At 39.8% G+C, this 21,200-nt stretch overlaps 1 protein-coding gene across 3 annotated transcripts in view; it reads right to left on the reverse strand.

Moving 5' to 3' along the window:
* Window positions 1-21,200, reverse strand: part of bmpr2b (bone morphogenetic protein receptor type 2b) — a 168,415-nt gene that overhangs the window by 43,678 nt on the left and 103,537 nt on the right. The window contains exon 1 of one of the 3 annotated variants that reach the window (XM_088931448.1): window positions 2,717-2,793. The exons of the other annotated variants lie outside the window; for them this stretch is intronic. Within the exon in view, the coding sequence (XP_088787574.1) occupies window positions 2,717-2,735 (19 nt within the window). The 5' untranslated portion in view covers window positions 2,736-2,793. Of the gene's footprint in view, window positions 1-2,716; window positions 2,794-21,200 lie in introns of those variants that run through there. 3 annotated transcript variants of the gene reach the window in all.

Here is a 21,200-nt window from a genome sequence, read left to right on the forward strand (position 1 = left end):
CATGGATGGCGGCACGGTGGTTAGCATTTCTGCCTTACAGCGCTGGGGACCTGGGGTACCATCTGTGTGGAGTTTGTATGTTCTGCCCCGGCTCACATGGGTTTCCTCCCAGACTCAAGCCAGTGATTTCTGTGATCAAATTGATCTTTACCGGCTGAACCAATTACCCATTGAGCTTTTTTTTCCTGTTATGGACATACGGAAAATTAATTACCACAATGCTGCTACCTGCAAAAACACTGCTGCGTTGAGTCTTTCACAAACATGGCTAAGTTAAGCATTGCCCACAACCAGCAAAAATGTGTGTCACCTTGAATTATTTTTCTCATAGCCCCAACATTCATGGTTCTCTGGGCTCGCATGACTAGAGCTGAAAGTGACAGTCTGAGACGCAGAGGTTCAGTATTCTAACAAAGTCACCACTGACCTGGAAGAAAATCAGAAACATAGACCTTTAAATAAGTCATTCGAGCCTCTGTGTTTACAGGCAGAATAGATGTCCCCAAACGTTCTCTGACAATTACAAGGTTAACGGAGGAGAAAATCATGTGAGCAGTACATCCCAGACTCTGCCTGTACACGTGGCATTTGGAGACAGTCTATTATAGTCCAAAGACGCCTTAGCTCACCAGAAATACACAGCTGAAACCTCCAGATATCTTTACAAATCACGTTTTGTTTTTCCAGTTTCTACCAGAAATGGCGTCAATTCATTTAAGAGACAATTTATACTTTTTGCTTGTTTACTTTTTCCTGCCTATTGAAATCAGGGCTCCTTATTGTAGCCAATCAGTGGCATTTTTAACAATGCATTCGCTGGAACCACTGTGCACAGCAACTAGCACGAGCCCTTATTCTGAACTCATAAATACTGCAATGAGCATTACCTTATCTTCATTACATTTAGAGTTCTGGAAGGGATGTATCCACACATTTAAAAAAAAACATTGAGATGACTAATATCCAAATGTTAGCACATATTCGTATTCTGTAGAAATTTTCATTGCAGTCACAAAATCAAGATAAAGTTTTAAGATTACATGCAAAAAGTCTGCATATTTCAATTTTCATAACAGTGTAGAATCTTCATTCTACATAGTGTAGAATTTCTAACAGTGTAGATTTTTTTTCATTTCATACTGTAGGACAAACACAGTCACCATAAGCTTGACTAAGTTGCTCTGCAGTTCCACAGCACAAGATAAGTAAAGTTGTGGGCCCAGGTCTTCGTAATAACACTGCAGATCACCCAGAGGTGCAGGGAAAGACACAGGGTTCCTCGGCAAGCAAGGGGGACCTTCAGATTTATCCATTTTTAAAATGGATTAAATGCATTAAATGTGGGATTCCTGGTCTCCGTTACAAAACCATAGCGATCTGAACAATCAAGGTAGACTACCCGAAAATCCACATGTTAAGACGTTGTGTTGTTTGTGCCATTCTGAACAGTTTTGCATTCTTCAAAGGCTGGTGTGTGACATTATAAAGCTGTTTCAGCACACACCCGTACAGACACGGCACAGCCCAGCACAGCTTTGAAAAGCAGCTCAGGCTGCAAAAAGATGGGCTAATGTAGAAGTCAACTGTATCTTTACTATTACATTATTTTATCATTATTATTTTTGGTATACACCTGTATAATCGTCTACAAAAATCTACCCTCAAAAAAAATAATATAAATCAAACATGATTTCACGGAGTGCTGGCTTGCAGTTTGGAAAAAAAAAATGTTCTCTGCGACTCACTTATGTCACCACAAGAAAAGGTTACTAACAAATAGCTGTTTTGGAAAATAACCCTGCTTGTTTACTTACTGGTAGATTACTACATTCTAAGTGCTTTGTAAAAGACGTCAGGACACAATTTTCAACAACATGGACAGGCAGCTTGTTCCTGATATGCACAATCTCTTGTGGAAAGAGAAGCTTTCCATCAGTCTTCAGTACACTGCCCCTCTTAATACAGCATCCAATTGTATTCCCTGGGTCCTTGTTTCAGCGTCACGATGTAGCACATTAGATTAACTTGTCAATAACTTTTAGGGTTCTGAATACTTGCATTAAATTCTCTTATCATCTCCTCTGCTGGAGTCTTCTTTCAGCATCTGTATATCAATTAATTAATCTGATTGTTCTTCTTTGAAGTCTTTCCAGCACACCAATATCCCTTTGTAATGTTTCAAGGATATTGCTTCACACAGCTCCAATTTCTCAGGCTACTAATTTACAGTATATCCTGACATTGTTTTTTTTATCTTTAGAAACAGTCTGCTTCTTTGTGAATGCAACATGCCCTTGATCCATTCACTTTCTAAACACTTTACCCAACTCACTGTTGTGGGGGAGCCTGGAGCCTATCCCAGCAAGGCAGGATACAACCTGGATTGGATGCCCAGTCCATCACAGGGCAAACACAAACACACACACTCACACCAGGGCCAATCTTCCCAGAAGCCCATTAATCAGCCAGTACGTCTTTGGAATATGGGAGTAAACCAGAGCACCCAGAGGAAGAACATACAAACTCCACGCAGATAGCTCCCCAGGAACTTAAAACAGGGCCCCATGCTGCTAGGCAGCAATGCTGATCACTGCACCCCCATGCTACCCATTTTCCCCTTAATATAATCATTTATTATATTATTACGATCTTGTGGTACAGGATTATTGTAGAAAGACACCTCAGCGAACCACTGTACACCAGCATCCACATATACCTTGACAGAACAGGTCCATGATTCAATGTCGGGGAGACCTAGAGGCTTGGAGGTCTCTTCAGCCAGAGCAGCTGTTGAAATATTCCAAGCAGTACCTCTTCTGCCTGTGCTGCTGGGCCAGAGCCTCATGTGTCTGAGTGTGAAGGATGCAGGAAATCCTAACAGGCCTTCACAGAGACCGAAGCAGGTCCAGGACTGAAGAAGTCATTCCATTCCTCTCTCTGTCAGTGCTGACCCTGAATTTCAGATTTTCCCATCCCAGGACAAGCATGTGAATTTTGAAACCCCCTTTCTCCTCCAAACATGTCAAGCAACCTCTATTGTTAATGTCCCGTATTCGTGCAAAAGAATTGTTTATTCTGCTCATCCTGGACCGGGTTGTAACTGTTGCCTTCTCTGCATTTGTAATCCAAATTGGCTTAAAAAAAATCTTTATTATTAATGCTGATTACAGGTGGCTAAGCATTATCCCTGAAATTACAGAGACTAACACAAACCTTACCCATACTTTACTGTGAACTTATCATCCTCATCAGTATCTCTCCTCAAGGCAAGCGTATTCTCAATTACTTGCTTTGTTTCTTCAATATGTGGCCATGCAGTGATTCTCAAGACGAGCATGTTAATGCCAGAAATTTCTGTCAATTGTATTATTGGAACTACTGATTGTCATTCCTCTTCACGGTGATCAATATTTTGTTACAATCATGACTTTTCCTACAGGGTCACCTTGGCTGTGTTGACAGGTTTATTTCCTCATCCTTGTGACCAGGGGTTCACCCTCAAAGCCAGATGGTTAAAGTCAAAGTCAAATTATCGATACTCATTCTGTAGTCCAGCGTTAGGTAATCTGTATCTTTTGAAAGGTTTTGAAAATAATGTAACACTCTCTCATTAGTTTCATACTCTGAAACCAGAAAGAAACCTTTGCAGATCATCCTTCTTACTTTACCATTTCTGAAAAGATATAAAAAAAACACAGTATAAGGTTAAAAATTAACCTTACAAAATGTAATATTTGTAATACATTGGCCTACCAAAACATTTCAGAACAGTGTATTCTACTGGGATGAATCATCCAATAAGAAAGGCTGAGGTACTGTTAGTGACCTCGCAAGAGGCACATTTTCTGCTGTGGTCGTCATGGCTGTAGCGCATTGCCAGGCAACATCAGACCTGACTAATTTGTCAATTAAGACAGTCTCAAAGGTTTTCTGATTTGTTAATGGGTTCACGTTGTGAGTTTCTGATTTGTTAAATGGACTTGTGTTGTGTTGAACGTATTATGTATTGAGTTATGTCTTTGACCTGCCTGCAAAGCAAATGTCCCATCTGGGACAATACAGGAAGTCAGTAGCTGGCAGGAAAAAAAAAGAGAAGCAACTGGAAGCTGAAAACAGAAAACAAGAAGCTGCTAACCGCATCTCATACAGAGGTCATCCCCTCCTGTTGACTGTGGAGTTCTATAATTCTATGGACATATAGCAGAACTGATAGCATGTCACCCTGTACTCAGAAATAGACTGACCTGTCGTTAGAGGCATTCTCTAGTTTAGGTAAGGCTAAATATTATTGTGCTATATGCTACTGCTTTGAGAGTTTTGTCAGTTCTCTTAAAAGCCTTTCTTAAATATTTCATTGTGTGGGTTTGTCAGTTTTTTTGCACTCCATGTAATGTGAATCACTGCAGACTTCCAGCCAGTGTGTACCTTACATATTATAAAAAGCTATCGGGTAAAGCCAACTTAACTGCTGACTTTGTAGGTCATTGACCCTTATGATCAAACAAACCATACATGAGTTGATCAGTTCTTGCCATCCTGGGGAAAAAGTAAATTTAAAGTTCAGACTGTATTCACACTCATAAAACTCACTAAACTTTGATGACTTTGGCTTAATCTTGCAGTAACATAAGGTAAGGTCATTTACTTGCAGAGGATTCTGGTATTTTATGTAAAAAGGAGCCCTGAGAAATATTTTAGACACCTATGTATATCTCATGTCTTCAGATATCTTATGCCCCTTGTGAGTCAAACAAGCAGATTTTTATCACGGATTACGTTTTTTAAAAAAAGGGCAATTGTGCTGGACTCTAATCCATGAGCTTCAGAAAACCTCATATCATCTGTAAATGTTACAAACAAAGAAATCCCATGTCAGATTCAACTGGGATTTTAATGTTATTGTACTTTTACTCCAACTGTACTGTGCCACGGTGCAAAAAAACCAAAAACAACGTACTAGCTGTGTGGTCTCATTCTCATTAAACTTTACCCAACACCTATTCACGATCCGTTATCAAATAATTGCCTGCACAACCCTGCAGAACTTTTGTGATAAAACATCGTTTTCACAGTTCAGCAGCACTTAATCACAGCACAGTCCCTTTCAGACGGGCAAACTGGGAGGATGACTGAACTGAATGCGGAATATCTGCCACTGTACACTGCACATTCAGGCAGAATGATGTTCAGAGTTTTTTTCATGCAGATTCATGCTCTTACTCCCCTTTGTGCAGATATCTCACTGTCACCACAAAAGGAAGAGAATTTCGGCTTTAAATCGAGTCTTTCAGAGGGTCTTTTCTATCTGAAGCAATAGAAGCTTTTTTTTCCCCCTTTTTCCATTCTGGTTTGCGTTCACAGATAGGATATTTCAGAGGGCCCACACCTGTGGAAGAATTAGCTTTGGCTACAGTGTATAATGATTACAGAAGGTGTTATGTTTAGAAGTCCTAATGAGTGCTGCCCTTTTTTTATGTTCCCATGCTTAATCTCTCCTGACACAAACTGCATCTTTCACTGACGGGAGTTTGGAAACCGGTCGTTATTTTGAGCCTTTTTTTTTTTTTGCAGGATTCCCTTAAGAGACCTGTGAAAATCGTTCAATAAGCAGGAGATCCAGTGCAGTTGCAGTTGAGAGAAAAGGTGTGCACATTTTCAAAAATCCCGGAAATGGAGCCTTTGTTTTTATAATAGTTTATACTGATGTTTAAAGAACATTTCTCATTTGCCTTCAGATGGCGTTACAAAATACAGTATATATAATGAAGATTGTTTCTTGCATACAGACCTGAAATAGGCTTTTCAATAACAAATGTGACCAGATCCAATTACCAAACAGCCAGAATTGACTGCTCATTGAAACCAAAGTGTTCTAAGGTACCTTTAAAAAATTATAAATTAGAATATATTTGCCTTCAATACAACACAATTATACAAAACTAAATAATTCTATACAAGTGCTCAGGAAAAACAGCAAGCAGACCTTTTCTAAGGCTCTGTGTGCCTGTTAATAAATAATCCTGTACAGAATTTAAAAAGTAAAAAATATATATTTTTGACTAGTTTACAATTTATCTGTTGAAGGTATTCCCATTTGGATCACATCACATACAAATCTTAAGATTCTGTTGACAGAACCTGTTGCATATTTAATGCTTTCCCTCAAATTTACAGCTTTACCATAATTCAAGTTTATTGGAGTCCAGTTTTTAACAGAAGCGCTTCTCACATTTCACATCCTCACACTAACAAGTAAGCTGTCAAGAGAGAAAAAGGGGGCTCATATCTCTATTGCATTTTGCACCATTTTCCATGTAGTTAACTGACCCAAGAGTCTCATCCTGCTGTTTCTTGAAAAATGTGTATAGGCATCAAAAACCTGGCTGGGTAGTTGTCTCCAAATGCCCACAGCCCTTTGTGTACAAAAAAGTGAGCCCACATTTCACTTTTAGATACACTTCCCTATAATTTCCACTTTTGACGTAAGAGCAGTCCATTGGTTTAACTCTGATTCTGAATACTTCCATAAGGTCATCGCATAGTCTCCTTTGTTTGAAACCAACGAAGATTTGATTTTTGTAACTTGTCGGTGAAGGACAGTCTCATAAACACAGGGATATATCTGGTCATTCTTCTCTGAAGTGATTCTGGTATAGCAGACCACAATTCTTCACATTATTCCAGCGGATTTACATCTGTACTCTTTGTTTTCTGACTAATGCACAACCCAAAAGCATGTGCATCAGCCTATGCACATCTCAGACCTGGATTAAATCAAAATGTTTATTAGATTAGTAACTATCACAGTTTCCACTGTGTCTTCTTTTCCCTTCTGACCTATGGAAATTTACACGAGTTCTAACTCGGGTCTTAAGAGTCAACTAATACTATATTGCTGAGATTTTAGTTCTTCAAAACGTCAAGCATGTGACTTCTCCATTGTCATTTGAAGGGACTATGAAAGGCTGATATCATTGCTTAGGAAGGTGAAATTCATAAGAGTTTGATCATGTGTAACATATTTATAGAGTTAAAGGGTTTATACAAGTCCTACAATGTCATACAAGCTACCTGCTGATCAAGCCCCCAGTGGTTTCAAAATCCCCAGTTTTTAAGTACCATTGCATTCTGCAGCACTATTTAAAACGCTGAATAATCGTGAAACACATCCTCAGCCAGCTTGTTTATAATGAGATGCTCCCTGCTGCCAACGCATGCCCCATCTGCTGAAGGACAAACTGCATTTGAAATGCTCCCCGTGAATCACAAATCTACTGCAGTAACAACAGGTGCGGCTTTTGTTACAATAAGACTTTGCATTGGTGTATGTCTGAGATCTGCTCTCTCCAAATCTGGTGGAACCTGAAGACTGGACTTCTCTCTGAACACTGTAGCTCTCTGCATCCATTCCCCAGTTTTGAGAGTGACAAGGGGTGTGGCCATTGTGGGGTTCTTTCAGTGCCCAACTCTATCAGCTAATTGCATGCATTACATGCAGCGATTGATTCAGCAAAAGGCATCTTTACAGCACACTGGAATGTCACATCCCCCAGGAGGAGAATAAATACAGATGAGGTTTTCTGTATACAGGGAAACCAGGGGAAGCTTAGGGCTATTGTGCAAGTCCTGTTCCTTATTGTTATACATACATTCTGTCTTGTTACCAGATTTTCATTCATTTATATAGAGAGTACATCTGTGGAATCTGAGTCACAGTAATGTGTTTTTTATCATAACACTTAGAAAACAAGATTTATTTTATCCTGCAAGGCAACCGATTTGTGCTTCCCAGGACGCATTTTAAATGCTGTTCGTTCTTCAGGAGAAGAGAAGTATATTAAGGTTAGGCTAGTCAGAGGACCACAACAGAAAAAACAATCTACTGAATAAAATTTCACCATTAAAGACCAATGATATTAAAACACATTGGCATTCTTATCAGGAGGCACCTATTTAGGTTTACAAGAATCCTTCTAAAAGTAACAGTCCCATTCATTATTATTCAAAATCACTAATCTAATATCCTTCCCCTGGGATATTACAGCAAATTCACTGGCTAGCACTGAAGTATCCTGGCCCTGAACAACATGCAGGGTGGATTTTACAGCAGGGGCCTGTCTTACAGAGAATCAAATCTAGATTAAGGAGAAGCCAATTTAAATAGAAAGAAAGTGCTAAGGAGAAGCAGAAACATCTGCACACTCAGTGACATTCACTTAAACCAGAAAAGCACCATCTGGTTGGACAGCACTTTTATATTCAGCTATAGCTGAAATGCTACAGATCTTTAAAAAACTTGTAGACAAGGGGAGTGTATTTCATACAGAGGTCTAATTTGGAAAAAAGGACCTTGTAATGATCCTTTTGTAAAAGGAAGTAGCTCACAATTACATGGCTTGGGGAGAAAAAAACAGGTTTAGACTGTGTTATGTTTAAGATTGGGCGGCACAGTCCCACAGTGGTTAGTATTGCTGTCACACAACAGTGGGGCATTGGGTTCAGGACCTGGAATGCTCTCTGCATGGAGTCTGTCTGTTCTACTCATGTCCCTGTGGGCTTCCTCCAGCAGTCCAAGAACATACTGGTTGGTTAGCTGGCTTCTGGGCTAAACTACCCCTGGTGTGAGTGTGAGTGTGTCTGTGGTTTTTTCTGTGACGGACTGGTGTCCCATCCAGGGTGTATCCTGCCATGTGCCCAATGCTTGCTGGGATAGGTTCCGACTCCCCAATGACCCTGTATTGGATGAAGCATTTAGAAAATACATGGATGGATGTGCGAAGCCTACACAATGTTTCGTAAGACAATTCTGAAGCCAGATTCACAAAATAATTCTTGTAGTTTATGTAAGCAATTATCTGTTACTTTGTTACATGGACTACACGTGGTGCAATAACTTCTTCAAAGAGTGAACTATTCATAAATTTTGCTAAACATGATCACATTATTGCATTACCTCTTTTACTAGGAACAACTCGTTCGGACTGGCTTTGAGATTTTGCCTCACCAAGTTAAATGAATGTGATATGCAAAAAAAAATAAGACTGACAAACTCTTTACTACTCTGACCAGCTCTGCTTCTGAAGCAGGGAAGTTGATTTCTCACTGGTCAAATCTCATCTTTCAAGACAATCAAGAGAGAAAAGGGAGATCAGGAAGTCATGATCGCGAACGCGAGCAGTTTCTTGGCTGAACTTGCTCAGAGTAAAGATAGCTCAGTGACAATCCTTTGTAAAGCAGCATCAGGTCTGAAGATGTGTATAAAGAAGTGGACTTCACAGAGCAGTATTCTGAAATTGGTAAGGGAAACCAATTTGGTCATGGAAACTTAAAGCTGTGGAAAAGTACTAGTCTTGCCTGGCATCAACAAAAACCTACGCATCACTATAGAGATTTGCGCCTTATCGACATCAGAATGTAAACAGAAAAGACATACTAGAGAAGCAGTTCAACCTCCTCCAAATGACCACAGCGGTGTCGATAAATTTAAACTTGATTTAATCCCAGACAACAAACTGCCCAGGAGTTAAAAACTGTTATTCAAGTTATAATTATCAATCAAGACATTGGACAAGTGCACTACTGGATTCTCAGACTGCAGTACAAATATAAGCAGCTCGATCTCAGAAGGAATAAAGAACTGATGGTTAATTCAAAGAGAAGCGCAAAGAACACAAAGTACCATCTGATTAAAGAAAGCACTGATGTATCTTGATTGAGGGAAAAACAGATGAAGAGGTTGTCATAAGGGTTTTCTATTCACAGACTGGCAAGTCAAGCAGTACTACAAATACACCCTGATGTGCGTCAGTAACTCATTTGGCATTGTTTTACCGTTTTCACTTCTTTATGCAGAAACACCTATATAGCCATCTTCTAACCATATTATTTTAAGATAAATTCATTTTTCACTTTATTTTGTGTGCTCTTGTAAAAAAAAAGCAGCCTTTTAACTTAAAGGATATGAACAGATTGTTAAATATGAAAATATAACAATGAGTCAATCTGATTGTATTGGTGCAAGGGATGGACTCGGTATTACAATACTTCATATTGCCCGCTGTTACATTATTTTAAGATTCTGATCAGTGGGAAATGCTAAAATCAAAAGTTTTGGATCTTCCCACTCTAACTAAGCCATATTAATATCAATCAAGGTTTTTTATATTCGATGTACTATAACTACTGTGTCTGAAATGTGTAAGGCTTACGCACTGCAGTGAATTTGTTCCCACAAAAAAAAAGGGCTTTCGAGTTTCAGGTCAGACTGATCCGCAAACCATTAAAAGCAGGATATGAGCTTTCTTTGATGGAAATCCATTAACTTTCTCTAGACCTACATCAATACCTAAAACTTCTCTAGCTCAGAGAGTGACTCAGGAGAGGGGACAGGCAAACAGGTTCCAGATTTCAAAGGCTCTTTGCACTGCTGGGTTGAAGTCCCACAATTTCTTAATTCCCCCCTCTCCTCATCAACGTTCTTTGTCATGTTTAATTGCCAATCATACAGTACGCAGAAGAGGAAACAGTAAGACTCCTGTGGACTGATTAAAATACTTTTCTGCCATGTTCCCACTCAGCTGTGTGTGTGTGCACGCATACACAGGTTATGAAATCAGTGCACACAGGAAATTGAACTGCGCACAAAAAATTCAATTCCCCCCAAAAATATAATAATAAAACAAACACGGTCATCAATTGAAAAATGCTAAATTGACCACATGAGACTGGCTGCGAGAGGCCCAACTTGGCTGTGGGCATTATTATTGCTACTCGATAATCGATATCTATGCTCTCGTAGTCTCGTACCTCCCTGCTCATGCAGTCTCTATGACTGGGCTCATTGAATCGCTGTCCCGGTCTTTTGGATCTCTATGCTTCTATGAGAATGACTATATTAACAAAAAATTATTTCAGGTTTACAATTTTACATTTTACACTCAATTTAGTGCATTTTTGTCACTGGGGAAAAAAACACTCAAAACGTTTGCGCACACAGGCCATTAAAAATTAGAGGGAACATTGCTTTCCTGTCTAGCATGTTTAAAACTTTGTGCAGATAATCAAGTACCACAATTCAAACATTTTATAAACTGAACTTATGTTGCAGGGCCTTACTGCTTGATTCCAGCACACTGTTTGATGATGTGTTATCATACTTGATAGTGTGTTGTCTATCCCATGTAGATTGTTTTCTTTACCACACAACATTGTACAATCGCATTTTATGCCAAAGACTAATATTTCAGATGCATCTGCAATAAAATTAGGCGAACTGTTGTTTATGATTCTTTAGGGTGCAGGAGTACATTATTCTCTTGTCTACACTTGAACCATGCCTCGTGGAAAGCTTAATCCCATTTAAAAGTACTGTTGGGTGCACACAATATTGCCCACTTGAATCAACGTATGCTTGCTTTGTGGTATCCCTATCTCTGTGCTCCTAGGGTGCCGATCCAGCAGGATCTAGTCAAATAATTAAAGATCTGATTTTCTCATGCAAACATTATAAGGAAAAAAAAAACATCTGCTGTCTTTACTTCCATCTGCCCCTTTCAGTAATCACGTGTCACCAATTACAGTTTCAAAAGAGCTCCAGCCCACAGGCCATGTCTTCAGATGGGGCGTTCTAACATCAAAAGACCGCAGGAAACAACTGGGGCTTAATGCTTAAGCAGGGTGATTTAGTGGAAGCGGAGTAGCAGGTCTCAGCCAGTGTAACCCTCTCCTCACCTCCTGTGTGTAATGAGCTGCAAGTGTAGGCTTCTGATTTACTCTCTCCATATCTCCCAGTGAGCCAATGGGCTGGGCTGGGCCTCCCATAAAAACACACTCACTTCTGGATAATGGGACTTTACAGGCATTATCAATTCTACAGCTCCAGAGGATTGCCAAACATGCCACTCTTTCATGAAATACAAGGACCAAAACTAAGGAGAAATGAATAAACGAAAATTCTCCCTTACTGCATTATTTTTACCAAGCTTAATGGTAATCAGAACCTGTTGATTTTGGGATATGACTGATGGGCTCAGACAAATACAAGGGAGAATGCCCTTTGGGGTGCTTCCCGTGGTTTCATCGTGGCGCTCTGTGAAGGATATGTTACAAATGATCTGGTTCCAAGGATCAAGCAATTCTTACTTTCTCAGGGAAAAGATGCAAGAGATTTTCATAGCTACAGCATCTCATGAGGGCAGGTTGAACACAGAAGCTGCAAGTAAGTCCTCTGAACACAGTCAGTTAGTGGAACAATTTTCCCATCCATTTCAACTGCCTCTTCGACACTCACACCTAGGCCCAATTTTCCTAGAAACCAACTGACCCACCATTATGTCTTTGAACTGTGGGAGGAAATCGAAGAACCTGGAGAAAACCCACATAAAAGCAGGGAGAACAAACAAACTCTACGCAGATAGCACCTCAGGTCCAAAGCCTGTGTCCCAGGACTACAGGTCAGCTATCCTAACCACTGCACCACTACAGTATGCCGCCCTGTGAGTAAAATGACCATCTAATTACCTACACAAACCACAGTTCAAATGCAGAAATGGGATAGTGTAGCAGTGATCTCAGGACCAAGACATATATTCTCTTGCTACACCTGGCATGCAGTAGCTCAGTGTTTCTGCATATTTAGTGCCTCTTTAAGAAACATCTTCAAATCCCACTACGTCATCAACAATGACAACTTCAGAAAGAAAAATCCGGCCTACAGCATATTGCTGTGAGCTGTAATAATACAATGGGAGATTAAAGATGGGCAAATGAAAAGCTTCGCTCTCTAGTTTACACCTTAAGCCAAAGGAAAGAAACCAGATGCAGTTTTTTAGCTGCACCATGTGGTCAAAACCTGTGTCTGCAGCCCTATAATTAGCTAAACATATCCTGCCTAGTACCCATAAGAAAAGGAGACTTTTCATTTTTGTTTCGTAGATACTTTGAGAAAACTCCCCAAGAAAATTGCCTGGAGTCTGTACAGCATCACAAACGTAGTTAAATACAGGGAAAGGAATAAACCCACTATACTCAAGTTTAAAGCCCTCCATGAGCTAGGTATTTCATTGTTCTAGAGTTTATCCTGTTTTCTGTAGCACTACGTGAACTGAAAGCTCCAAAGTTCTCATGTGGGACATTAATCCATCACAGTTAAGCTACTTAAACTCTTTATGAAGTGGGGTGATTAGACTATTTGTGGCCAAGTGCCTTACTTTAGGATAAAGCATGGGTACACTGGGTACTAAGAACATATAAGCCTAGAGTCATTCTGTTCAACCTGTAATTTTTGTAAGTGCAATCATTTACAACCATCAGATTTTATTTTCCTGTTATCTAATCGTATTTTACAAAGGACACATCAAACTCCCCACCCCATTCAATTTAAAGACTCCTTAAAGAAAGGTAATCGCCTTGATTGTGCAACTATGACCCAGATAATCCCCCAATTTAATTTTCACATGTGAGTCATCAGAATTCACAGCAGCGCCCAGATGGAATGAGCAGCTCATCAGAGCAAATTAGTAAAGAGTGATGTTTATGGATCCTGGCAAGTGAGAGGGAGGAAACACAGACCTGCCCTTTCAGCTTCACGAAAACGCTTACGATGACCCTAGCAAGCAACGTTCTGGGAGGTTAGCCCACAAAAGTAGCAATTCTCTGAGCCATTCACTAAACCTGGAGGAAGAAAAAGGAACCTGGTTTTGCAGGCAGAAGTCCAACTCATTAAGAGACAGCCTCGGGCCTATACTGGTTCAGTGGGGATACACACCAACAAATATGTCAGCATGTGGAACAACTGCATTTTATATCAGAATATGCCTGTCATGTTCTGCATGTCTCTTCTGAAACGTGTAGAAAACCCCAAACCCCAGGGGGGAAAACAAGAACTGGTTCTGAAGACACACATGTAAACAAGGTTTCCATCTCCCAATACAAGAGATTAAAAATAAAATCCTTGGCAGATCCTTGGAGATCCTAGATCGCTTTCTGTAATTGACGTGATTTCCAGCTTCAAGAAGGGAGCTGTTCCACATATATGCACAACTGCAGAAAACTATTACATTTCTAAATTCATGGGTGGATTAATGAAATTACTGGTCGACTCACTCTTTTAATAACAATGCTCAATTTTGCAGAATTTCACTTCTGTGAAACTTGGAATGGGACAGTGGAGAGTGGGGGGTATTTATAGGTAAACACTTGCATACAAACAAGCTCACAAATTTAAATAATTAATATATGCCTGTTTAGTGTTTGGTTTTGTCCCTGTAATGTAGAGATTATGGACAATTATGCATTCACCCTTTTCCTTATCCAATGGGACAGCTACCCTCCTTACAAATTATACGCATCTACAGGATATTACTGCAATGCTTGTGTATGATTCTTGATATTTTTGAGCATGACTTAGCTTTGAAAGTGCCATAATAAATCACAAGCTAATAAGTAGAAAACATCATGCAAGTAGATATTAATAAAAAAAAAACATCTAGCCTAACCCATTTCCTACTGCAAAATAGATTATCGCCAGGAGAGGACACTATCATTTCCGAGCTGCCAAGTGAACATCATCAGATTGATTATCATTTTAATAAGATCGTCAATTCTAATAGTTCTGGGTGGCTGAAAACTAAAGATGAAATTCCACAATGACAAGGAAACTTGCTAGAAAAAAAACAAACACCAGTTCTTAATCATTTCACGGATGAATGTGGCTTTTTGTCAATGTCTTTGAGGAGGTTTTGTTGAAATATAGAAGTTGGATCCTGTTTTCCCGGGGGAAATAAATGTATGTACAAGGTAGATTATATGAAAAATGCACATTTGCTCCCAAAGGTGGGAAGAAAGCATTCAACCAAGGTAAATCCAACAGCATCTCTCTCATACCTCAAGGGCGAAAATTTAACAAAATCTCATTATTAGTGTTCTGTCATTTTAAACACAATTTGCATTCACAGCTTTTTTTCTAGCTACACACAGATATCTTGGTATCTTCTCGTCTCAAAACTGTCACAGTTCAAAATTCCAAGACTAATTAGCACGTGAACATGTGATCATCTCCGTTTTACACTGGTTTCTTTCCCCCAGAATGCGGCAACGGCCAACAGGACAGAAATCGGAGCAATAATCTGATTTTTACACACTATTCCAAGGAGAGAAATCTTTATTTGCTCCCTCTTAAAGAAACAAGGCTCCACACAAAAACTATTTCTTCCTCTCAGGCCAATTCTGCCCATACAAATGTAAACCTGTTTTCCAATCAAAAGAAATCAATCTGACATCTGAGAGCTGCAGAGACTCAAATGCCACACCTTCTGTATGACAGGATTGGAGGTCTACGGCTTTAGTTTTGATTCAGCTTAGTTATTAGCATAACACATGTATACCTAAATAAACTGCATTAGAAACAGGTATGGAAACTGAGGGCTCTGATATACAGTAAAATAATACAACCTGTACAAAAGAATAACATTTGGTGCAAAACTGCAGTGGGTTGCTAGCTAATGCAATCAATCACATGTTGCAAAATCCGCACAAAGCCTAAGGAAGCAAAGATTTTAGTCATTTGCAGTGCTCACAATGGCTCTGGCAAGGAAACCATATATGACCAACACATAGCAAATCAAAGTCTTAGTTTAAGGACACTTACCACATATCACATGTTGCCTAAGCTCATGTTTCTGCCAGTGTATCTATTAAGTGAGACTCGGAAGTGGGTTTGTGAAACTAGTCATGTTGATAACAGAAGTGGTCAAGGAAGAAAATAATTATCCAAAAGTGAAGGGAAGTTATTCAGAGCAAACAGCCTGCACGGACAGGTCACAATCTAGCCTTTGTCTTGCGCATGTTCTTGCTTCGGGCACAGATCTTAATGTTTGTTCAAGAACACTTCTTTACACATTTAGTGCAAAATTTAGGGCATGTAAATGCTTGGAAAACTATGGCAACAAAAAAAATCCAAAATAATGGGCAACAGAAATGAAACAGGGGAGTGATCAAACTAGGAAAAATCTTATAAACGTTAGTGAACAATAGTTACAACTCCAACCAAGATGGATCATTACAGGTGTGGGGTTGTATCTCAGGTAAGGGTGGCAGCAGCTTGCATTAAATCACACAAAAACACATCTCCTTGAGCAGGGATTCATCTTTCAACACAACATTTACCCCCAGGTATACAACTTGTGTGTTGAAAAGCTATCTGAAATACAGATAACACTCAAAGACCTTCACAAAGCCTTGATATGAACATCTTTGAAGCCACGTGGGGTTCCTCAGATTTTGAAAACAGCAACCAACAACTTGTATGAACTGTGCAAAGAGTAACAGGACATTGTAAAAAAGAATATCCCACATTCCTTTGGTGATAAACTGTATGGGAGAGTGAAAATAAGGATCTGTAAAAGGCACAGGGCTCACATACCAAATACTAATATTGCAAGCCATGCATTTGTTCTTGCATGTTTTCTCTATTAATTTATTGGGCTTACACATCCATTGTCACGATTGTAGTCCCTCCCCCTTAAGGGCGCTCCGGCTCCTTCACTTCGGACTTGATTTTGTGCACCTGCCCCCTGTTCCAGCCTCCTATCTAGCCCACCTTAAAAGCCAGACGCTCACTCTGTTCCAGGCTCTGCATTGGTTCCTGTACCAGGTGAGTCCGGGACCTGTAGCGTCTGGTCTCGTTCCCCCCCTTTTCCCCCCGACCCTCCACCACACCCCGCTCCGATTTTTAATCTCGTTTGTCTTCGTCTCTAATGGACCGCCCAGCTCTTGACATTTGCCTCGTCTTGGATTTCCCTTTGGACTCCCTTTTGGACAGTTTGCCTTGGATTGACCCCCAGAACACCTGTGCACCATGGACACGCCCCCTGTTTTCATTCCCGACTCCTGCATGCTTTTTCCCCCCGTGTTTTCCTCACTCATCCCCGGATTGTGTTGTCTGCATAGGGTACGGAAAGAACGCTTCCGTTACACCCATGTATATTTCCTAATATTTTTTGCATTCTATGCCTATTCTGTCATCTGTTTCCATAATTATTTCCAATACTATATTTAAAAGTATGTAAACTGGTGGGGAATTAGCAAAACATCTGCTAATTGGAGGAGGTCAATTTGCCTCGAGATGCAAAAAAACAGCAACTTGTGCTTTTGCACCTTCAGTAACTCCAAGGAAATGCTGGAAACAAGACTTAGACGTGTGCTTCTCTTTCTGAAGGTTGTCAACAAATATCTGCCCCCTTCTTTGAGAAAACTGCAGGATGGAGCAAGCAACATAAATAAAAAGGTATAAGAATATTCATCTGTTCAACCAGTTACACTTCACAAGTACTACTTTAATATATATCATTTTAAACCCTTACAGGATATGCAGGAAAAAACAGATCTGTCCCTAACTCTTTCATGAAGTGAAAAATCTTTCAGTATTTATTTACCTTCATCCACTCCAATCTTCAACCAACAGCCATTTTAATAACTTTCAATAGCATTGCTGGCTTCATAATTACAGGTAGGCTGTGATAAGAACTAACAGGTTTCATACAAAACAAGGAATAACTACAGCAATCACTTATAGACACTATACATCGATAGAGGATACACGACTTATTGAGATGAATGTCAAGCATGCTTCCCAGCAAAAGCTAAGATAAACTATGTTTGAAGTGACTCGCTTTAATGACAAACATTTCATGCCTGGAATGACTAAATGTGTAGAATTAAATCCTATAGGTTAGTTGAGATTTCACTCAATGGATTTAAAGAGAACTTGGAAACCTGCACACTGATCCTGTTGGAACTGACAACTGCTTTGGTATCCATCATCATTCTTCTGACAGCTAATCAGCCTGGCTTGTCAACGTTAGTGACCAAGACTCAGTAGGATTCCTTTTTACTTCTCAAAAGCAGTAGGTGGAGGAGGGCTTGTGTAACTCCTAATAAAGTCCCATATCTGGAGCTAAATATGTTGCTTTCAAGGTCTCTTAATAAAGAGCTCACAGAAGACTAAGTGATAACTGCACCCAGGCACCTAGGCAAGAAACCACACCCAGGCATTACTGACAGAAGGCTACACGGTTTGAGATGGGACACAAATAAACCCACTGGGACAATGGCCCACAGACCTTAGAAATATTCCATGTGTAAAACAAAAAATAATGGCTTTCTCAGAAAACACCCAGCACACAGCTCAGCAGAATTCACCAGACTTATTTTAACCTAGAGAAAAGGTTCTGTAAATATTTATCTTTTTCAGCAGAGACATAAGCGATAAGAAGGTCACCATGTTCCTCTGGAACGGGTAAATAATTTCTAGTATTCAGGTTTATTGCATCAAATAGCAAAACAAATGGGAAGTGGAAGAGATATACAGCTGGCTGATATTTTATTATCAGAAAATGCATGAACTGCAACTTTCAACACAGATTGAATCGGACACATTCGCTGGATGGTGATGAGAACCAGTCTCAACGGAATGAGTTTCGAATAACAATGTTTTTACAGACTGAGGAATACTGACTTCTGAAACTTCTATTAACTATTTTCTTTCCATCAAGTAAAAATGTATGGCTTTAGAAACCAGAGATTTTTGAAGTGTTTCAAATTACATGGATTTCAGCTTTGTTCTCCATTATGGTTACAAGAATGCAATACTTATGGTTTTTTTTTCTAAAATTTGTCATAGTGCTGGACAGTACAGATAATGAAGAAGAAGGGTGTTTTTTTCAAAGACAAATCAATTGACTTACACTGTGCTCATACCCAAAGTTAAAAGAAATGTTGCCCCTTTGCTGATTTTAGTTGATGTTAGTGATGTTTTAAATCTTTTTGTCAATTTCTGTGGTTAGATGAAAATTGCTGAAAGATCTGGATTGCCACTTGAGCCAACATTTCAGGAAGGGGCTTGACCTAACACCTCTGTCACGTCAACCATAGAATTTTGTGGGGAAGAACAACGTTCACGTAAAATTGTCTGTCAAAAATGTAAAAGCAAGGAAAGTCTTGACATTATTGTACCTGTTTTCATGTTACAGTGTGTAGTATGGAGATCAGAAAATACATGTGCTGCATTTAGCTCTGGCTTCTGCAACATTGGCCCAGGTGTTAATGTTTGTGTGTTTGTGTGTGTCCTGCCATGGACTGGAGTCAAATGCAGGGTGTGTCCCACCTTGCGCCAAACACTTCCCGGTATAGGCTCTGGGCCTCTGTGACCCTGAATTGGATAAACAGTTATAAAAAAGTGATGTGATGCTGTTTGTGATGGCAATCCAGGGTCTCACAAAAATCCAGCTCTGAAATGTGTTCAATGAGATCAAAAGGCTGTGGTAGGACTCACTCAAAGCCTGATAACACTAATGTTTGGTCCTCTGAAGTATCACACTACCTGGTTAGAGTACACTGTATCAAAGACATGTCCTCACAAACGGCTGTCAATGTTAACCCTTGCTATACACTGTTGATGGGGCAAAACAGAGTATTCAACACTGTGACATCCTATTGCTAGCACTGACATCAGAGAGCCATGAGAGCAATATGTCAAGATGTTTATATCTTCAATTCCTATCCTTAAAAACTGGAGGAAATCTTTATCTGCTACTAAAATAATGATATATATTTGATGTAATATCACTACAGATATTCTTTGATTCATTTTTTGGTTTGACAGTTTAGGGGCAAACTGTAAGAAGCTCAACAATTGTGAAATGTTTCATTAGAAAAGTGTCTTAGCTGTAAGCAACTTAGCACTTTTTCTGCAATGATTCATCTCATTTCAACTTCCAGAACATGTTCTGAAAGCCGAGACCTCTTCACAACAGCACAAAGAGAACTGAAGTGGGCATGCGAGAGCATTCCTGCCATTAGGGGCTGATGTTTGTCCCTCAAATATGAAACGCTTTCCTGGTAAACTAAAGGCTCAATAAATATTCCTACTTTTTTCAGATCCCACACACAGTCAATGACTCAGTCAGTGAAGTCATCTTTGGTGCCTGTGAATAAGGCTGGAGCAAAACTCACACACCCAGGAGAAGACAAGACAGAGGTAAATAGTCCCTGAAACATTACTCAGCCAGCTGATCTCTTAAAGCTTGAGGCCAATGAACCCATAGGAAACCACTGTACACAGCTATACTGGAAGCTGCAATAACCAAGTCTGTAATGTTGACCAATACAGTAACATGCAGCATATAATGCTGCATGTCAATCAAAGGTTCATAGCTTGTCCTGAGATGATTGTTGCATCATCTTAATGCACTCACCTCAAAGAGGCAGCAAAATGGGTGATAAGATTAAATGCTTCAGTGACGTCACAGATTCCAACATGAGGAACCCATAAGTTCAGTTCTATTTTTCTCTTTCTGTACCTCCAACTCAACCCACTGATTCAGGAGAAATGAACGGCCTGGTGCCCGAGTCAAGACTAAATTGAAACTATGAATCATGAATGAAAGTTTCCCTCAAACCAGCTGGATGGCTTGTTTATCAGAGACTCATAAGTCTATGATACTATTTGCAAACCTTTTGGTAGTAACTATGCTTTTTGGAGTTACAGAGAGACAGAGTATTTAGTAAAAGCTAGCTAAACACGGAAAAGACCCACAAGGCTAATACGACGTTTAACTTAACAAGCAAACTAGCTTTTTTAGGGATTTTTGCAGTCCAAAATGAGTCAGTGCCAGGTCTGAGCAGGACCGAAAGGCAATATTGCTCAGCCCTGCATATGTCTGAGAGCTCCTCAGAGCTGTCTGTAAGAGACAGCTTCACAAAAATACATATCACACTGTACTGTACCCCTGCTTTATTAAGTACTAGGAAGAAGGGGCACATCTCTCGATCAAGGCTAAATGGGAAATCGTACCATAAGTTAATTTTTGTTTCAGCGGCCCGTTGAATTTTATTGTCACACGTTACAGGTAATGGGTTTAGCTTGACGAGGTGTACCCAGAGTTGAAACTCCAAGCCTCATCATGGTTATTTTGGACATCAACTCATGACAGAACAAGCTAAGGTTAATTCTATGTCACAAATAAGAAGAAACCCAACGTGCTGCCTGTTGAGCTTTCTTCAGGTGTGCTGATGTGCTGACAGACAGTCGCGTGCCTTCTTCCTGCTTTTTGCCGTGGAATTAACCTTTCTTTCCTCGCGGATGCTGACACGGCTCCCCACTTAAACAACGGACGATATCAAACAAGTCTGCTTCAAGGTAG

The sequence above is a fragment of the Atractosteus spatula genome, chromosome 13, assembly GCF_055471065.1.
Source record: "Atractosteus spatula isolate fAtrSpa1 chromosome 13, fAtrSpa1.hap1, whole genome shotgun sequence".
NCBI classification, from domain to species: Eukaryota; Metazoa; Chordata; class Actinopteri; order Semionotiformes; family Lepisosteidae; genus Atractosteus; species Atractosteus spatula.